This window comes from Phocoena sinus, chromosome 13 (assembly GCF_008692025.1).
Source record: "Phocoena sinus isolate mPhoSin1 chromosome 13, mPhoSin1.pri, whole genome shotgun sequence".
Classification (NCBI taxonomy): Eukaryota; Metazoa; Chordata; class Mammalia; order Artiodactyla; family Phocoenidae; genus Phocoena; species Phocoena sinus.
The window spans coordinates 665,353-684,176 of NC_045775.1; the positions used below are offsets into that span (position 1 = coordinate 665,353).

General features: G+C 49.2%; 1 protein-coding gene across 1 annotated transcript in view; it reads left to right on the forward strand.

Moving 5' to 3' along the window:
- SNTG2 (syntrophin gamma 2) overlaps nucleotides 1-18,824 on the forward strand; it is a 208,099-nt gene that overhangs the window by 77,153 nt on the left and 112,122 nt on the right. The window contains exons 3-6 of the mRNA XM_032652007.1: nucleotides 6,283-6,339; nucleotides 6,428-6,485; nucleotides 15,723-15,766; nucleotides 15,879-15,920. Of these exons, the coding sequence (XP_032507898.1) occupies nucleotides 6,283-6,339; nucleotides 6,428-6,485; nucleotides 15,723-15,766; nucleotides 15,879-15,920 (201 nt within the window). The remainder of the gene's footprint in view (nucleotides 1-6,282; nucleotides 6,340-6,427; nucleotides 6,486-15,722; nucleotides 15,767-15,878; nucleotides 15,921-18,824) is intronic.

An 18,824-nucleotide genomic window follows, 5' to 3' on the forward strand; every position in this document is an offset into this window, starting at 1 on the left:
CACTCATTATTAGTACCGTTTTGTCCCAGAGGAAATCTCTCTCTATATATATATTCTTGTGATTGACTGACTTACTTTTAGTTGGAAGCAATCCTGCTCATGGAAATCACTGACTAGCCCTCTGCACGTGCTGGCGTTAGCGATTCGTTCCTGTTTGAAATCTGTGTGTCGTGGAAAGGCCGCCTTTTTGCTCGGGAGGGTCATTTCCAGAAGAATCCTTTCCATAGCTGAGGGCTGGGTGGTGAGAGAGGGTGCCCTTGTGTGGAAACAGATCCAAGACACAGAAGGAGCCCTGGAGAGTGCAGGTCCGTCCTGAGAAGCGACCTGTGAGCCCTCCCGGGTGAGGGAGTGGGAGCCGCGGAGTTTAGCCAGCGCTGCCAAAGTCGTGCCCTCAGGAGGAGGGTGGGCAACCTCTCCAAGCACCGAAGTGCAGGTGTCAGCCAGTAGCCAGGAATTCCCTCCTGCCGCCAGGACAGTGGCTGACTCCTGACTTGTGGGATTCTCCCGGGCCCTGGCCCTCAGTGCCGTGCATTTGCTCATTAATACGCTGACGATTCGCCACGTAGTCAATTCCACCGCAGTAGGGTGGTTCTGGCTTTAAAAATGTGAAACCTTGAACTACGGAATGGATGGGGCGAATTCGTTATAAAGGTTTATACCGCGACTTAGTTGAAGGGTAAAATAATAATTTATACATGTTTGTCTGTGCTTGTGTGCACACAGCCACTGTGTAAGGAAATGAAATGCGAAAATGTCATTCAATGAAACTTTGAATAACTAAAATCATAATAGCAATGTATTTTGCGTAATCTAAACATTTTTATTACTCTTTCCTTTAATTATGTAATTCTTCAACATAGAAAAAGTTGAAAAGTAATACGCAGAACCCCATGTAATTATCATCCATATTTACCATATACCAACATATTTGCTTTAAATCTCTCCACTTTTTTTAAAGAAATGAAATGTGCAGATACCTCTGAAGCCCCGCCATACTGATACTCGTATACACTGTTCCATTTAAATTTTCATTCTTACTTTACGTGGACTTTCCACAGCCAAATGGTGCTTTTCAAATTTATACGAGTGGAATGACATTGTTCCTTCACTTGCAAATACTGTGCTATTTAAGCTCACCCGTGATGCTATGGCGACGTGGTACCTGTGGATGGTTACTTCATCCCTGTGGTGACTGCAGACTCCCCTGTGAATAACCCAGAGCTGACTGATGCCTGTCCTGCACATTCTTGTTTGGGTTCAAGCCCCCAAGAAGAGTCTGTGTTGTAAATTCAGCCAATATTTTGATCTCAGGTAACTTACTTCCCAATAACGCATACATTCTTCCAGAAGCCATCTTTGACCCCAGTGCGGTGAACTCTCTGTGTTGAGGTTTTGAGGGATGAACAGGAAGATGACCGTGCAACGTCTGCTTAGCTGCCGCTCAGCTTCGTGCGAATAGTAACCAGCCGAGCTCAGAGGAGCTGGCCAATCGGATGCCAGGGCTCAGAATACCAGTCAGGGCAACGAGCGGACAGTGAAGGCTGAGCCTGTATCACTTGCTGTGATGGCGCAGGCAGAGCTGGCGGCGGGGGTGGGGGGGGGCGCCCCCCATGGCTTCCGATGCCGGGTGGCTCTGGGAGGGTCCCTGCCCACCGGAGCCCTGAGCAGAAAGTTCCTGTGTTTCATGGGTCCCGGGGGTGTTTGGGGTGGGAGGGTCCTGGGTGCTGGCCCAGCCCGGGTGGAGCATCTCCGGGCTCCCTCCGCCGCAGCAAGGCCTGGCCGAGGCCTCAGACGAAGGGCCCCCGCGGACGTGCGGGGCAGGGCGTGCAGAGTCGCGGTCGTGTATGAGCCCGGCCTCGGGGCGCCGTCGGTGCGCGGGTCCGGGGTGTGGAGGGCCGCTCCCCCGTCACTGCCGTGGTCAGGCCTGAAAGATCACACGTAGTGTCTGGCAACTCCTCCCGAGGCCGGACTACTGTAGGGGGTTTCGGTATTTTTAAATTCTAGGGATTGTGGTACATTTTTGGAAACTCCGAGTCTGGTATATTGATTTTTAAGTCCTCCTAAGGCGGATTTGAGGCCGTTGCCGAATTGAACGAATATGCACGAGAGTTTTCAAATAACTATCATTGTTTTGAAATACTTACCACAATTCATGGAGGAATAATTTACTCATTTCAAGTGGCAAATCCAGACTCTTCACAGATTGAGGGAATTTCACTTGAGTGGACGGTTTAAAAAGAGTGGAGAGAGGCCCTGTCCTGAAAGACACCTTCCAGGTGTTTGCTCCCTGGAGAATCCCAGCCCTGTGGACGGAGGCCCCTGGGGTCTGACACCCCTCCTCTGAAACCCTCCTCAACATCAAAGTCCAGTAACACTTTATTTTCTAGAAAAAAAATAATTTTTAAAAAAATGTTTGTGTGTATGTGTGAGAAAGAAAATACTTCAGAAAATTCTTGCCCTAAGTTGCTAATTTTAAAAGTTGCTCTTTCAGGCCCTTCAATTATGTCATGGAAACTCGGGCTCATGCCTCTGTCACTGTTTTCCCAGCTGCTGTCGCCTTTCCTCCTTGAGCAGCAGGTGTGGCTCAGGTGGTCCCGATGGGGTGCAGGTGGGAGCCCCCCGGGGAGGGGCGCAGAGGCCGCACTTGGAGTCCTCCACTGATGGGAGGTTCTTGAGTGAAGAAAGCCCAGACTGGGGAGAGGGTATCTGGCCGGCTGGCACAGTCCCGCAAAGGCAACTTTTATTTTAACCGCTGTCTGAAACCCATCTTTCTGGAGACCGCAACAGTCAGTCTGAACATCTGTTAACAGCTGTGACAAATTTGAAGTTAGTGTTAAGTCCGCACTTTAAATGCCTGAGTAAAAACGTGTGGCCAGATCGTACATATGCTGCAGCAGTACCTGAAGATCAGTAGTCTAGAGCAAGACAGAGTAGGGAATCCAACTTTCAGTATCCCCAAGTCGCTTTCTCCTATAATAGGTAAGAATTGTCTCAAAATGTTTACAGGCAGAAGATAACATGGGCGCAGTGGAGTCTTGCTACGGTGATGGCAGCTCCAGCATGCAGACGTGAATGACCGTCAAACATAGCTGGGGGTCAAATGATAAAGTGCAGAAGAATATTTGCTGAAGGACCTTACCTCTTACGTTGGTGAAGAAAGAAGCGCGGGACTGAGCTGAAGAGAATCGGTTGGATGGTTATTTAGGTTCCACAGCTCATCCTCCAGAGGTCACATCAGTCAGTCTGCTATGCTCCGGACCCTCGGGCTGGCGGAAGAGCCCGGATTACAGGGAGGGAAGACGCGTCTGAAGGGAGCGGAGGCCCCTCCCACACTGTGTCCTCTTATAACTGAGCCTCTCGTTGGGTCATATCTGGTTCCCGATCTTTTGGGCAGTTGATCCTGCAGAGTGTGTACTGAGTAAACTGAAGAATGGCCGTTTGGTTTAATTAGAAGATGCCTTTGATAACATTAATTCTGCCTGGATCGCTGACAGAACCACGATGGAGCATTCTACGCCGGACCTTAAGTCAAAAGGATGAGCCCTGGCTTGGCTGTGAGGCCGTGAGTGTCAGGACGCAGAAGGAAAAGTGACTTTGGGCTGTGCCGTAAAAGGTTTCAGTTAAAAGCTGCAGAACTTTTGTTTCCTATTTAGTTTTCACCATCCACTAATTTTTACAAATTGTGTTTTGAAAAATAAGGTGCTTGTATGTGATACTGTTCCACTCTTTTAGAACCTTAATATCGGTACTTATGTAATCTTCATTGAAGAGAGCATGGATTAGCTGAGCCTCTTCTCCCAACTTTAAAATATTAGATTCTGTGATGCTTGAATGAGGGGGTTTTAAAAGATAAGGAAGAACAACTTTTCATAAAAGAGACTCAACATCCCGGTGTTTTTATGAAACTCGACCGTTTGCAACATTCCTTCCCATGATTCTCTTGCTTGGCCTCTGTCTTGTCAATTCAGGCCGCCCTGACAACATACCGCAGACGAGGGGGTAGACGGGGGTGGGGGTGGGGGTGGAGCTTGAACAACAGACGTTCCTTTTTCTCACTGTCTGGAGGCCAGAAGCCCAAGGTCAAGGGGCGGGCCAGGCTCTGGCCAGGTTTCTGGATGCCCTCTGCCAGACGTCTGTCCGCTTGCTCTTCCTGTAGGACCAGCCCCTCCGTGGCCTCATTTAACCTTAGGTTAAGCCTCTGAAAGGCCCGATCTCCAGATACAGTCAGCAGGTGGGTAGGGCTTCAGCATAGGGATCTGGGGGACACAGTTTGGTTCACAGCAACTTCCTGTGTAGGAAACTCAGAAGCGTGCAGAAACTCAGCTTTGCCGAGCTTTAGATGCCGGGACCACGTGTGCGCAGAAAGGACATCTCAGCAGGTTGCATAGAGCAAATATTTGGATAAGCAGCGTTCTGGCTTGGCCGGAATAAGCAGCACACAGAAGAGCTTTATGGCATAATTTCCTGTCCTCACCAGTTAGGCATATGAGAACAGATCGCTGGTGTGCATTCACACGCTTTGCCACAGTTGTGGCCATTTCCTGACATTTCCTTTACATTGTCTGCCCAAGATCGAGAACATGAATAAAATGATGGATTGGAAAGGGCATTTTTTTGGTGAGGTCAGTTGAGGCAGAAACCAACTTACTCCTTCTCAAAATATATTTTCACCAATATTTGCCCTCAGTGAGGTTCAAATGCTTATATTAATGGCTAAAATGAAAAACATTATCGAATGTTTTGAGAAATACTGTAGAGATTCCTGGTTGGTAATCCAACTTTCTCATCTTCTGATGCTCAGGAAGTTTCCTTTGGAAGCATCAGTGTGACTACGTCACACACGGGAACTTCCTTGTGCCCACTTTGGGCACAGCTGGACCCAGAGTTCCCCCCTCCGCCCACCGTGTCGGCTGTGCTTTGCCTCTGTGTAGGTGACAGGAGTATTCCTGGAACGTGGTCTCGATGTCACCTGGTGTCCCTGTCACACGAGTGTCACCTGCTGGTCTCCAGTGTCTCACTGGGAGTCCAGCCCAGGACCAGGGAAAAGGCAAAACGATTCTTCTGATGCCAAAGTCCCGAATTATAGCTCTTTTTCCATGTATGATTATATAAGTATTTCATCAGTTCAAAATGTTACATGTGCGAAAGAGCTCAGAATTATAAAATGTGTTCCACGTTTACACTTTAAAATAGTTTTATCTGCTCTAATTTTTGGTTTCTTTACTTTAAGCTTATAATGTATCCGCTCCTGAGAATTAAATTACAAGTGGATTTTAAATACTAAGATAATAAATAAAAATAATATGATAAATACAAATAAAAACTTGTAATAAGATTACAAGTGGCTCTACAGTTTCCGCGTCTCTTCTCACTGGTGGTGAGCGGGCCCCAGGCTCGGGCAGGACCCCCCAGGCTCGGGCAGGACCCCCGGCTCTTCCCGGACCCCTGACTCGCTCTCTGCTGTTGCTTTGCAAACACACAGGCTTTAGAGTCATTGAGTCTAAAAGCGCTTAGTTTTCCCTTAATAATCACAGCAACGCATGTCCCTGTTTTATTCCGATAGTACCTTTTGGAGGTAAACACACTTCCTACACCCCTTCATCTAACCCCAGGCCGCCCTACTCATGCCCTCTCAGCTTCACAACTATCAAATAGTCGGTTGAGACCAAAATAAAATACGTTACATGATTGAGCATGTAAGAGATGGAGACCCTGACCAGCCCGTCAGACCACAGGGGCAGCGTGGATCTTGGCTTCTCATCAGCAGCGACACCTTTAAACAAGGTCAGGACGTGAGATAATCGATCGTTCATGAGTTAACATTGATTACTTAACAAGTGGACTAAAAGCGATTGAAGTGTACAGAGAAGTGTGGAGCAAAGGGAGCCCGTTTTGGGATTAGTGGAAAGACGGATTTTAGAAACAGAGCTGAGTGTGTACTCTGCAGCCTCACCGTCTGTTACCTGGGGAACCAGGGCCGGTATTTCCCTCAGGGGCCTCACTTCCTCGGACGAAATGGGGGTAAGATGACCCCAGCTTTGCAGGAATTTTGTGTAAAGAATGCCCCTAATAGGGTCTGTTCTTATCAGTATCTTTGTTTCCATGTAATACTGCAGATCGGAGATTTGAAGTGGTGCCATCACTGTAGTAACTAAGCAACGTCCCTTTGGAAGTATAAACAGTCACTAAAGTTTTAATTAAGAAGTTATATATACGTTTTGCATTCACTTTCTGATTGTGCATTTTAACCTAAACTGGGTTTGTTTTCTAAATTTCTTAAAGCACAGAACTGTTACGCTTCGCAGACAGCCCGTGGGCGGCTTGGGCCTGAGCATAAAGGTATGAGCGCACTGGATGTTCCTCGACGCACTTTTCCATGAAGGTCCCCGCGCTGATCTTGACTGCGCTCCTGCTTCCTGTCTTGCAGGGCGGCGTGGAGCACGGAGTCCCGGTCGTCATATCGAAGATACTCAAAGACCACGCAGGTGAAAGCCGCTGAGTGACTGTGAGCATGGCAGCAGTCTGGACGGCAGTGCACTGTCTTAAATGAGAAGATAGCAGCTGTGTGTGTTGCTTGGTTATCTGCCTGCCGTCTTATTTTGTAGCTGTCCGCTCTCCCATCCCTGGTGCCAGGCGGCCCTTTTTCGTTTCCCCTGATCCCGTGAGCCCTTAAGAGAGATACTGACTCGCAGCGTGGTGTCAAGTCATCCCCAGGAGACACGGACACGGCAGTGGTTTGAGCTCTGGTTTCTCAGGAAAGACAAAGCACTGGGGGGATGCAGTGTGCACAGAGTCGGTGGTGGTGAGGTTTCTCGTGTAAAATGGCATCACAGCCGTGAGCGAGAGGCCTCTGCGGTGCTGACGGTAGCTCGTTAATCGCTGACACAGTGAATCGATGGCTTTGGGAGCGGATCAGTGTGTGTAGAAGTGAGAGTGGGGATGGGATTCCTTCTTGTAATGGGCAAGTGGAATGTTGTACAAACCAAGTGCAAACAGTTGTACAATCAAGCACTGCAATCGAAAAGCTTGCAGGAGCTCAGAGGTCCCTGCGTTTAGAGTGAGGGTCTACGGGGAGAACGAATCAGTTCGGCACTGAACCCGGAGTGTTTAATCATTTCTGCGAGACCGTAACCACCTGGCTGGCTGATTAATACTTGAAGGAAGGATTTGCTCAAATCTGCTTCTGCTCCTGTAATCCTGTGAGCATTCTCAGTTCTTTTTTATAAGTAAAGTTTTAAATTTGTGGATATGAATATAAGTTTCAGAAAAGAAAGGGAATAAGATTAAAATCAGAAAAGGATTTCACGCTCAGCTCAGGAAGCGCGTCCACCTTCTCTGCAGAGGTGTGAACAGGCCGAGGAGGCCGCACACGGTGACAGGTGACAGGCTGCACCTTCTCTGTGGGCTGGGGAGCACACTGGGCTCCCGGCCGCCTCAGCAGAGTCCAGTGGTGCAGATACGACTCTCTCTTCTGAAACGGAGACTCTGCAGCGTCTGGGACGCATCTCGAGCAGCTCAGACCCAGCGAGTCCCCAGAGCAGGTCCCCATCGCCCCCTGCGTCTCCTGGCCCCTTGTCTCCATCACCACGTCCTGCCTGGGGCCAGGCTGGCCAGCAGGCCCTCCCCTTCCCTCTGGGGTCCTCTCCATCCGCTGCGGCCAGAGTTAAGGTGTTTCCCACTGATGTCTTCCTTTCTTCACTGTGGGCTTCTTCTACACCCGAAACTCTTGCATTAAATGCTTAGTGAACTGTGAGCTTTCAGGGACCTGGGCTTGGTGTAACTTAGTTCGTATGTTCAGGGTCTGGCTCAGGATGTGTACCTTACAGGCAGGGAGCCCCCTGGCTGAGCTGCCGCGCACGTCGGTGTCAGGAGGGACCGTAGCGTGCGGGAGCCTGGGCTCCGGGGAAGCTGGGCCATGCACAGGAGGCGGGCGCACACGGCACTGGTAACCTGATAACCATCCCACTGCAACCAGCAACCCACCGAGTCAGGGTTTCTCCTGGGAGGCAGAGCGCTCAGGGGAGGTGACAGAACTGGGGTCCCTACTGCTCCTGTGGGGGCAGCACCCTGCTTCAATCCCCCCCCCCCGAGGAGGGCAGGTGCCCAGTCGTCCCAGGAGAACAGTCCAGAGGGGGAGAGTTTCCCTCCAGCGCTCACCGTGGGGACCAGCGAGGTCGGCGGCCTGCCATCCACCTGGCACTGCGTCTAGGAATCGGGCAGCCGCGGACTGTTAGAGCAGAGCAGAGTGTAACCCGTTTATTCAGTCATTCATCCACAGACGGACCTGGCCGCCTTCAGCAGCCACCGTGCGGAGATTGAACTCTGCTCTGGGCATTCAGGGCGAGCGCTGCCCGCTTCCGCCCACCCGTGTCCCGTGGGAGAAAACAGGCGGTAAATGAACAGGTCATAGTACGCGTTCAGACAGTGCCAGCTGCTGTGAGGAAAATTAATCAGTGTTGGGGTGTGCACAGTGATGGATAGAGCATCGCTGTTTTTATAGGGCGGTTGGTAGGAATCTCTCTGTGGGCGACATTTAAGCAAATATTTGAATCACCCAGAGTAAGGGGTGAGCAGGCCCCGCCGCCTGGCCCCGGGGGGGAGGAAGGGTGACAGCTCGGTGCAGGGAGGGGCATGTTCGCTCAGAAACAGGAAAGCCAGCGGGGCAGGGGCGGCTGAGGTGGGAGGCGAGGGGAGGGCATGAGATTCGGGGGGGTGGGGGCTGCAGCAGGTCATCGGGCCTCGCGGTCCTGGGGCAGGACTTGGATTTTCTTAAGGAGGTAGAGGGGTCGTTTGAGGACTTCCCAAAGCAGGGTCATAAGGTAGGTCTTTCGTTAAAAATATCAGTCAGGCTGCTGCTAGGAGAATACGTTCCAGCGTCCAGGGCGAGTTAGGGCACCAGCAGAGAACTGGCCTTGGAGTCTGGAAGGAAAAGCCCAGTGAGGTCCTTTGCCCAGTTGTGGCTTCATGCCCCTCATTGCAGGGTCACGTTTGGGTCAGGTCATGGGGTCCTTCTCGCTGAGGGCAGGGAAGCTCCCCATCTTGGCCGGGGAGCCGGACGTCGTTCCTGGGTCCTCGGGCCTCACAGAGGCTCTCAGATGGCCTTGTGACCGTCCACCCGGAGACTCTGCTGGAGAAGCAGGTGATGGTCTCGTCTTATCCCTGTGAGAGCTCGGCCCCCGGCTGGGCTCTGACCAAAGGCTCTGCCCGTCCAGGCCCTGCTGGTGGTCCGGGGTCCTGCTGTTTCTGGTGGATTCCAAGGGGCACAGGACTCGTTGCTGGCAGTCCTGGGTTCTGTGTGAGGTCCGGCTCAGCTGCTGGGCCTGTCAGTTCTCGGGTGCACCCTGCACAACTGCAGTCCCGCTCCTGTGAGGTGCTGAGCGCCCCTGCCCAGGCCCAGCTGCTCCAGGGACAGACGTCCTTGCCCACCAGGGCGTCCTGCCCAGGTACCCATCAGGGCCAGTCACCAGGAATGCTGTTAAAACCCTAGAACCACCAGGGGCCATAAGATTTAATGCCAGTCTAGAAAGGTCACTGCCTAGGTTTTGTGTGAGTGTGGTGCCCATACTGAGAACGCAGACTTATGGCCTCTGTCCACATTCTTTGTACTTAATGCTTCTGTGTGGCTCTTCCGTCCCCTTGCCCAGAAGTCTCCCCTGACCCTCTGCTGCTTACGTGTTAAGTGCTCAGGCTGGACATCTGAGCCCTTCTCCGTGTCACTGGTGATTCTGCAAACCCAGACGTGAGCCCTGCCCCCGTGTGAGGCCTGGCACCCCGGTGCCCCTCCTGTGCCCCGCCTTCACGCCCACAGAGAGCTCTGCTTCCCGCACACCCGACCTCGCCCGCAAGGCTGCACACGTGCTCTGTGATAAATACACGATGGGCACGCGCACACGTGCACACACATAGGTGTGAGGTATCTTGAGTTAGACACACATCTTCTTAATAACATTTCATGTTTCTGGAAAGCAAAAGCAGTGTTGGGCCGTTCTCCAGTCCTCCTTTTAATTGTTGGTCACAGTGGCTCGCTGTTAGTAATTACCACTTTGTACTTTATAAAAATAAGCAAGAATGAGGAGTTTTTCTACAACTGAATGAAATTTAAATATATTATTTCTAATACTGCAAAAACTTAGAAACCCAAAACAAACTGTATGTAGCAAACAATGAAGAGAAACATGGATGACAAAGAGGCTTAGAGTTAGAAACTGTCATCTTAACAGCAATATCTTACATTGGAATAATGCTTGTGTGACATGGAAAGGACTTTCGTTTTCTTTTTCTTTTTTTAACTTTTATTTTATATTGGAGTCTAGTTGATTGACCATGTTGTGTTAGTTTCAGGGGTACAACAAAGTGATTCAGTTATACATATACATGCATCTGTTCTTTTTCAAATTCTTTGTGTTTTCGTCGGGTCTTCATGACTGGACAAGGCAGATGTGGCTGGCTGTTCACACTCGTAGGTCAGGGAACAGAGAAACGGTGGTTCGCCCAGTCTCACTCTGCCAGGGAAGGGAGGCTTAGTTATAAATCAGATTTTTCTGTCTCAGAATCCAGTTCTTCCTCCATACCGTGTCATCACATTATGTACTAGTAAAAATCCGTTCACAGCCGAGGTTTAATTCAGTTATCATCATAACGTTTCAGTAAGGATTTGGACGGGCAGGCCTGCACCCTGTGACAGGTTTGGTGCTTGTATCCAGGAGACAGATGGGACAGTTAGAATATATCCAGAAAATTGAACTAAAACGTAGGGAGGGGGGAAGTTTGTCCCATTAGGACGGTAAAAAGAATTAGGATCCTTTAGCCTTTTTTATGTGGAACAGTCACCATTACCTGCAGCTGGATGGTGGGGTCACAGAGGACGTTTCTGTGACAGCTGAGTGTGGATGGAAATGGGGCGGCTGTGTCCCTTGTGAAGACGCTGCACATTTGCACAGAATGACCGTTACTATCATCCAAACACAGGTATCACCCCAGGGCGAGAGGACCAAGCCCATGCCGAGGAGCTGCACGCTCACCCCGACCGTCCCAGGGCCGGCGGGGTGAACCTGAGTGCAGGGGACCTCCGCCTTTTGAAGCCACGGCCTCGAGATCTGTCGAAACGGGACTCCTCACACTTGCTGAGCCAACTTCAGGGGGAGGTCGGAGCTTCCTGGGGTGTGAGGTCCCCTGAGACGCCCACTTTTTATTTTTCTCTAGAATATTCACCTGTATTTGGTGTCTTACAGCCGTGAAATGCCGCCGTTATACAAGATTTGTGATTAACTTCTTTTCACATCTATGGCGTTTCATTAATTTCATTTTGCTGAATTCAGTGGAAACCTTTATCTTCCCCTTGATCTTTGCATCCCTCTGGTTCCCTCCCCTCCGTCTACACGTCAGCCCCTCATCTGTGTTAATTCTGAGGCCACGTGGCACCCCTCCCCACTGCATAGTCCAACTACGTGGTCCAGGCTTAGGGAAGCAGAGGTTGCAGAGCCCGGGCGACCTTTTCAGAGAATGCGATTGTCTCACTGCCTGTCCCACTGGTGTCGGGGGTTCAGACAGCGGGCCTTTGCCTCTGTCCGTGTTAACTGTGCAGCCCCTGACCCCAGCAGCAGGGCCTGCTGTTGCGCCATCTCATTTTTGTGCTGCAAAGGACACAGCTTTGGAAACGTTAAGATCTGACACAAATATTCGGGCCAGTGTGTCTCGCCAATAGTTGCTGACTTCTTTCTAGACTCTTAATATTTAACAGAGTCCTATTTTAGACGGTGTAGCCCGGATCCGACTGAATTTACGTAGACGTAGAGAGAAAGTCCTCTCACCTCGGGAAGAGATTGTGGTGCCGGATTTGGAATTTTTAGGTCAGGCTTTCCTGACCCTGCTTCCTAGAACAAATCAGAATCTGCTCCTTTTGCCTCAGGAGCTGGATATAGGGTGAAAGGAGACCCTTCCCACACCCTGGATCCAGGTGGAAGTGCAGCTCCTTGAGTGAAGAATGTTTCAGCATTCCTTCTCCTTCATTGTTAATGAATCAATGAAAATATGCTTTTAAAGCTCTCCAAATAAGTAGAACTTGGAACAGACAATAAAAATTGACTTTGTAGCCGAATGAGGAATGTTGGAACCTGGACAAGACATACTAGATATATCAGGATCTTGGAAGGATGCATGTTAAATGTTGCAGGTTTAACTGAAATTCCACGTGGGAAGAGCCGTCACCTTCGGTAGCTGATCGCTGAGAGCGAAATGTAGCAGAGAATCTGGCTGCCGGGCTGCCAGTGTGTTCTTACTGTTGAATTCTTACTGTTGAAGGAACACTTGATGTTAGGATCAGAGGGAGGCAGGTTGGCAGCGAAGAATCCAGTTGCTATGGCTACGGAAGGTGTGTGAGAGGCTCTCCGTACAAGTCCTTTCTGTCCTGGACCCACTTTGTCGTTGCTCCTTGACTCCTCCTAATACCATCCACTGTGTCAGCTTCCACAGTTGAGGGCCATCCTGGAAGATGGAAGTGCTTTTTAATTTTAATTTACAAGATACTTTGAAATGGCTGAAATCTCTTGAGTTACTTAAGGAATTTAACTCCCCCCATTATCAGTAACACATAACCTCCCGGGGCCCCTTGGAAGACGGGAAGAGAAGCCTTGTTCGCACTTCATGGATCAACCTTTAATCCCCACTGGCAGTGAGGTAATAGGATAATCTCCCTGTGCAGGGGGGCAACGGAAGGTTGGAGAGGGAGTGAGCCAGGGCAGAATGTGGAAGTGAATCCTGCGCCCCTGAGTCTGCTTCTGAGGCAGAGTAAGCGGCTGGCCCCTCGGAGGTCTCCCCAGGGTGGGGTCAGCCCCGTCCCTCTTCCCATCGACCGCTCCGTGGTGACGATGTCCACACGTGGCCGGTTCTGGGGCGTAAAGGACTCGGTGTTTGTAAAGGATGACGAAGAGGGTTTTAGTCATTATTAATCCAGATGTTCAGTGCACGTAAGACTTTTTAAGAAGGGTTCTCATTTTCTAATACTACCCAGAAGTTTATGTGAATGAATATTTAACAAGCGTCTGAATTTTACAAAGACTAATTAATTTGCAAAAAGAACAGTTTCTGTTATAACACACTTGTATTGCAAACAATGATTAAATTTACACAGTCTCACATAACACTGTAGTAATAGCGATTAATTTGACTTGAAAAGGCAAGTATAACAGAAATAGAAAATACCTCGTAGCTAGTTTGCATGTTTGAATATTTATGTGGTTCAAATACATTACGCTATATTTCCATTTTACGTCCTGATGTAATGGTAAGATTACCACAGAAATAAACTAGAGCCATTTTACAGCTGAAATCTCCAAACCTAGCTTAATCTCACCAAAGAGTTTATTTAGGAACATTAATTAAAATTTTTAATTAAAATCAAATTTCCATGGTTTTATTTTATCATCCATTTTACCACTTTTTAATTTGTCTCTTTAGGACTAAAAGTGTCCTACAAAGAGAAAAACATTTCAAAGATTTAACTGGGAAGTCTTTTTAATTAGCTTTGCTTTAACGACAGAGACAGAGAGACAGACGAGAGACATAGACAGAGACAGAGAGACAGGCAGGGAGAGACAGAGATAGAGACAGAGATAGAGGCAGTGAGAGACAGAGACATAGAGAGGCAGAGACAGAGAGAGGGACAGAGACAGATAGGGAGAGACAGAGATAGAGATAGAAGCAGTGAGAGACACATAGAGAGGCAGAGACAGAGAGAGACAGACGCAGAGAGAGACAGACGCAGAGAGAGAGAGAGAGACAGAGACAGGCAAAGAGAGACAAAGACAGAGAGATAGGCAGGGAGAGACAGAGATACAGAGATAGACACAGTGAGAGACGGAGGCACAGAGACGTAGAGAGGCAGAGACAGAGAGAGAGGCAGAGACAGAGAGAAAGAGTGACAGGCAGAGAGACAGAGAAGACAGAGACAGAGGCAGAGAGAGACAGAGACAGAAAGAGACAGACAGACAGGCAGAGACAGAGACAGAGGTAGAGAGAGACAGAGGCAGAGAGAGGCAGAGTCCGAGAGACAGACAGAGACAGAGATACAGGCAGAGATGGGGGAGATTCTGAAAGGGCCCCCCTGTGGAGCTAGAGGGAGTGTAGATCTCATCTAGTGGGTGACAGAGGTTTTCTGGGCAAAGGCTCAGTGTAAATGATAACTTTATTACCTAAAACCATACCATTAAATTCATTAATATAAAGACTGTACTTTATTTTCAATAAAATTTAATACTAGTTAATGACTAGAACTAATATTAACAATTGACATTAAATATTTACCTGGAATTTAAAGAATTCCAGTGTTAATCACTTATTATTTCCAATATTTGACCAAAGACTTATAAATTAAAACAAATCTAGAGGAAGGCAAAAAAACCTGTGAAAATGTGTTTTCTGCAGGTCTCAGCCTGTCTCTAACCCGTGCTGTGGCGGGACCAGCCCTTGTGGCTCTTATTATGGTCGTACGATGCCTTCAGCAGTAGCCATGAGGGGACTGAAAAAATAAAGGTTCGTTGCTGACAGGACCTGGAAATCACACAGCACCCCTGGGTCACACGGCAAGATGGAGGCTGCCAGCAGAGAGCGCGAGGCCCGGGGTCCTGCTTTCACTGGGGTCGAGGCCGGGGTCTGGGGTTTCCTGGGATCACTCTTTATTGGTGAATTTAAACATAAAGGTGGGAATTTAAAGCACAGGAAGAGGAAAAACGAGGGGCCAAATGGTCAGTTACTGAAATCAACCAAGGTCTCTAAAGCACAGGGGCCTCATTGCGGCTCAGGGGCCGGGGCCCTGGCTCTGTCTGGTGTGTGGCTGGCAGACTCGTCGAGGGGAGCAGAGCTGAAGTGGGCACTTGGCGTAACAAAAGAGAAAAAACAGCTGTCAGTGTTTACACTGCAAAACGCTTTACGTTTGGTGCGAATTCGTTCAGTCTTATTATTGAAAGGAGTTATCTCTCTGCCTCTATGAAAATAGAAAAGTGAAGTGGAATAATGCTGTAGAGATTATACTCAAACTTTACAATACAAAGGTTTTCTTTCCTTTTTCCTTTAATATTCTGGGCACATTTTCTTTAATTAAAGCAGTCTATGTAAATGTGTTCCCGAGAAAGGGGAAAATGCTGAGTGGCTTCTGGGATTCCTATTTTATTGTCTGTGTCGACTTAATGAAAAATGGGGATCAGACTTTCCACACATGTAATGAAATCCTTCATTAGGAGGCAGTGACATTTGTGCTTCTCATTGAACAAGGCTCTGCGTTTACAAAGTAACTCTCTTAACGTGCTTGAAATTAGCTGAATGTTTAGCTTCACCAGCCGGGCGAGGGGGGCGCTGGGGCTGTGCTGTTGGCGTTTCCCCACACTGTGTACACACGTGCATGTGAGCACACACACACACACGCACACGTGCTCACATTCTCACACGTCATGCATGCGAGCGTGTACACACACATGCACGTGTTCACCCACAGAGACTCCTGCATGCACAGACATCCACACACACGCACACATACCCACACTCACGCACGCGTGCACGCACACGTGCTCACACATGCACACGTGTGCTCACACCCACACTTCCAATGCACACGTGTGCGCGCACACACAATGCCAGTTGCTGCAAACTCTGACCCTAAACCACTGCCAGGAGGAGCACGATGTCTCTGAATCTCTCTTAACACTGTTGCCCCTTTTGCGACCCTGCAGCCCACCAGACAGGGATGTTATTCGTAGGGGACGCCCTCCTCCAGGTCAGTATTTTAAACTTCAGTCCTTGGCTCTGTTGCATGTTAGTTCTTGTTAGTTTTGAATTGAGACTCATCAATTATTATCCTCAAAATTCTTAATTTGTCATCTTTTCAGGTTAATGGCATTAATGTAGAAAATGCAACCCACGAAGAAGTGGTAAGTGTATGATATTTTATGTTTTTTGTTCTTTTTATTAGATAGCCTCTTATTATTTTTTTCTCTGAAAGTCCATTTCACGGAGTGTATTCATAGAGACAGAGCTTCAGAAAAGCTTAGAAAGTTTAGCAAGTCGTGTTTCAAAGGGGCCTCTGTGCCACGTCCCTTCACAATCCACACGTCGTGGGCCCTCTCCAATGCTATAAAAGGTAGATTTGGTGGCTGCTATTTTAAAGATGGGAGGGTTGAAATTCAGGGAGTGGGGACCCCGCCCGGGTGACCGGAGTGGAGCCTGTGAGGGTCTGCACACCGGCTCCCTCTGGCTTTGTGTGCTCGTCGCCTTGGAGGACGTCTCAGGACGCTCGCCTCTGGTGTGTGTCTGGGATGCTGGCCTGTGGACATGGGGGTCACAGGCTCCGCCCCAGCACCCCTTTCCAGACATGAACCTTGCCCAAGGTAAGATCAGGCTCCAACACAGCATATTAGTAGGTCGTTAACCAGGTGAAGAATCCCTTTAACTTGCTCCAGGCACGGAGGAAAGATTCGCAGGTGTTTCTTGGTCTCAAGGGACTTGCAGTTTTAGGTTTAGGTTCAAATGGATGATGTGCTCTCATCTATTTACTTCCTAAACTTAACATTTGGGTTATTTTTCAATCTCTGCAAAAGTTTGCTTTCTTAAGGTGAGAAAATACGTAGTAATTCAAAAAGAGACAGTGTCCACCTAGGTAACTTTATCCCAGCCCAGGGAAAGTAAAAAGCGTTCGTCTGAAAAGAAAGACTTTTAAATTAAGTAAATGATGTGTAAAGCTTATAAATGGAGCTATTCCAATACTTGACTGATACAAATATACTTTTTGGACCAAATTATCAAATTACAAGTCTACAGTCTTCTGTGACGCAAAAGCCATGATTGGAACACTGCTAGTGACATACAGTCTCAGCTCTTCAGACTTACGAACTTCGTAAAAATATTAGACCTCATAAATTACAGGTGCACGTGGTGAAACTCATTTTTCAGAGTAGATCCTAGGTTCACTTAATCCTAGAAGAAGAAAAGTCAGTTCTGCTCCACACGGAAGATCCGCAAAAATGAGCGTCATCCTGCATGTGGGCTCCTGCTTTGGAAAAGCTGTACTGCTTTTCGGCGACAAAAGTGTGTTTCTTTCCCTCTTTTTAAGGCACCGTGTGTCCTCATCCATATCAACATATAACATCGTAGCCGACGTGGCAGAGAGTAAACTTTCCATAATTTTATCGGGCAAGTTCTGAGACATCTCACTATTCAGAGAGGAAGGAAAAATGGTGTTTGGAAAATCACTCAGTCTCACCTGTGTGCAGAGGTTAGGGATGCCTGGCGGGAGGTGGCGCCGGGCGCAGCTGGTCCCCCTGCGGGACCCCCAGGCCCACACGTGTGGCAGGAGACCTGGCAGCAGAGTCCCCACAGCAGAACCCAGACCGATGTCCGGTGAGAGTCAGAGCGGGGTCAGCGCTCCGTCCTGAAGGGTCTCAGAACGAGAAACATTACAGAACTTCATTTTTATGCAACATGCTCAGAATTTTTTTAAAATATCTCAGATGTTAAATTAACTTCTAGTCCAGAATGGCAGGCCAGGGTTTTAAGTCCCATTGATTAAGAACTGCCCTAACTGATGAAACTCCACAGACTTGTCTTCTGAGGCCCCCTTTTCAAGTGGAAATGAGTCCTTTTTATACACATTTTATCCATGCACAGCAGCTCGGTTACACCAAGATCTCAGGACAGATTCTGAGTTCGGGTGATTTTGAACTCGAGAACCCTTAGAAATAAAGTCTTCGCTTGTGTTTAATAAATGGTAGAAATGGAACCTTCCAGATCACTGTTCCAAGCAGCAGCCAGGCCGTCAACCCCCAGACCCCCAGCTCACGGCATCTCGTGGGCCGTCACTCAGCAGCTCGCAGCTGCGTTTGACAGAAGGTGTCCTGAGGGAGCTGAGGCCGGTCGCCTGTTTCTCCAGGTCGTTTGGCAAGTACGTGTGGACCCTCCTTCCCCCGGGTGCCGAAGCATCCGTCAGGCGTCAGCAAGGCCTCTGCCCTCAAGGATGAGCCTCCGCTCTCGGGCCCTGGGCTGTCTGGACTTCCTCTTCCCCGCGGCAGCCGGCTTACTCCCGGCCCCCCCACCTCCTCACGTCTGCCCTCCTTGGGCGATGGTCACCTTCTCTCAGTCCCTGCTCATATGAGAAACTGTCCCGAACACAGGAGGTTAAGGCAGCGTTCCATCTTGTTGGAAGGAACATAAGTGCTATGGAAAGAAACAGGCTGGAATAAGTAGGTTAGGTAGAGGGAAGATGGACGGATAGAAGGTAGGTAGATAGGTAGACAGATAGACAGACAGGTAGCTGATAGAACATGGGTGGTTGGGTGGATGGATAGAAAACTAGAGAGATAACCGACCAACAGTATTTTCTCATGCATGAGTTGGAAAATTGTTCAGAGACACGATTCTCAACCCCCATGTGCATGAGAATCACCTGACACCCGCCGAGGTTTCAGCGGATGTAGCTTTGGTTCAGCATCACTGCTCCCTAATTCCCGGGCCTCGAAATTAGCAGGGTTCAGAGCCCTTGGAATGGGGATCTAAACTCCCAGTAACGTCTCCGGTGTGCCTTGTGGGGCTTCGTTGGTGCGGGAGCACCGGGGGCAGGGGAGTCTGGCTCCTGTTCACGTGCCCACTTCCTCCCCTGGGGCCCGGGCCAGGCCGGCCTTGTATAAACGGCTGCCCTTGGTAGCAGAGAGGCACGTGTCCAGCCCCTATGGCCTTGGGAGACAGAGGACACTCAAACTCTGACGGACGGGACTCTGTGTTGTAGCGTTGACCACGGTCGAGCATCCAGACCCCACCTGAGCCCAGTAACCAGGTAGGAGCTT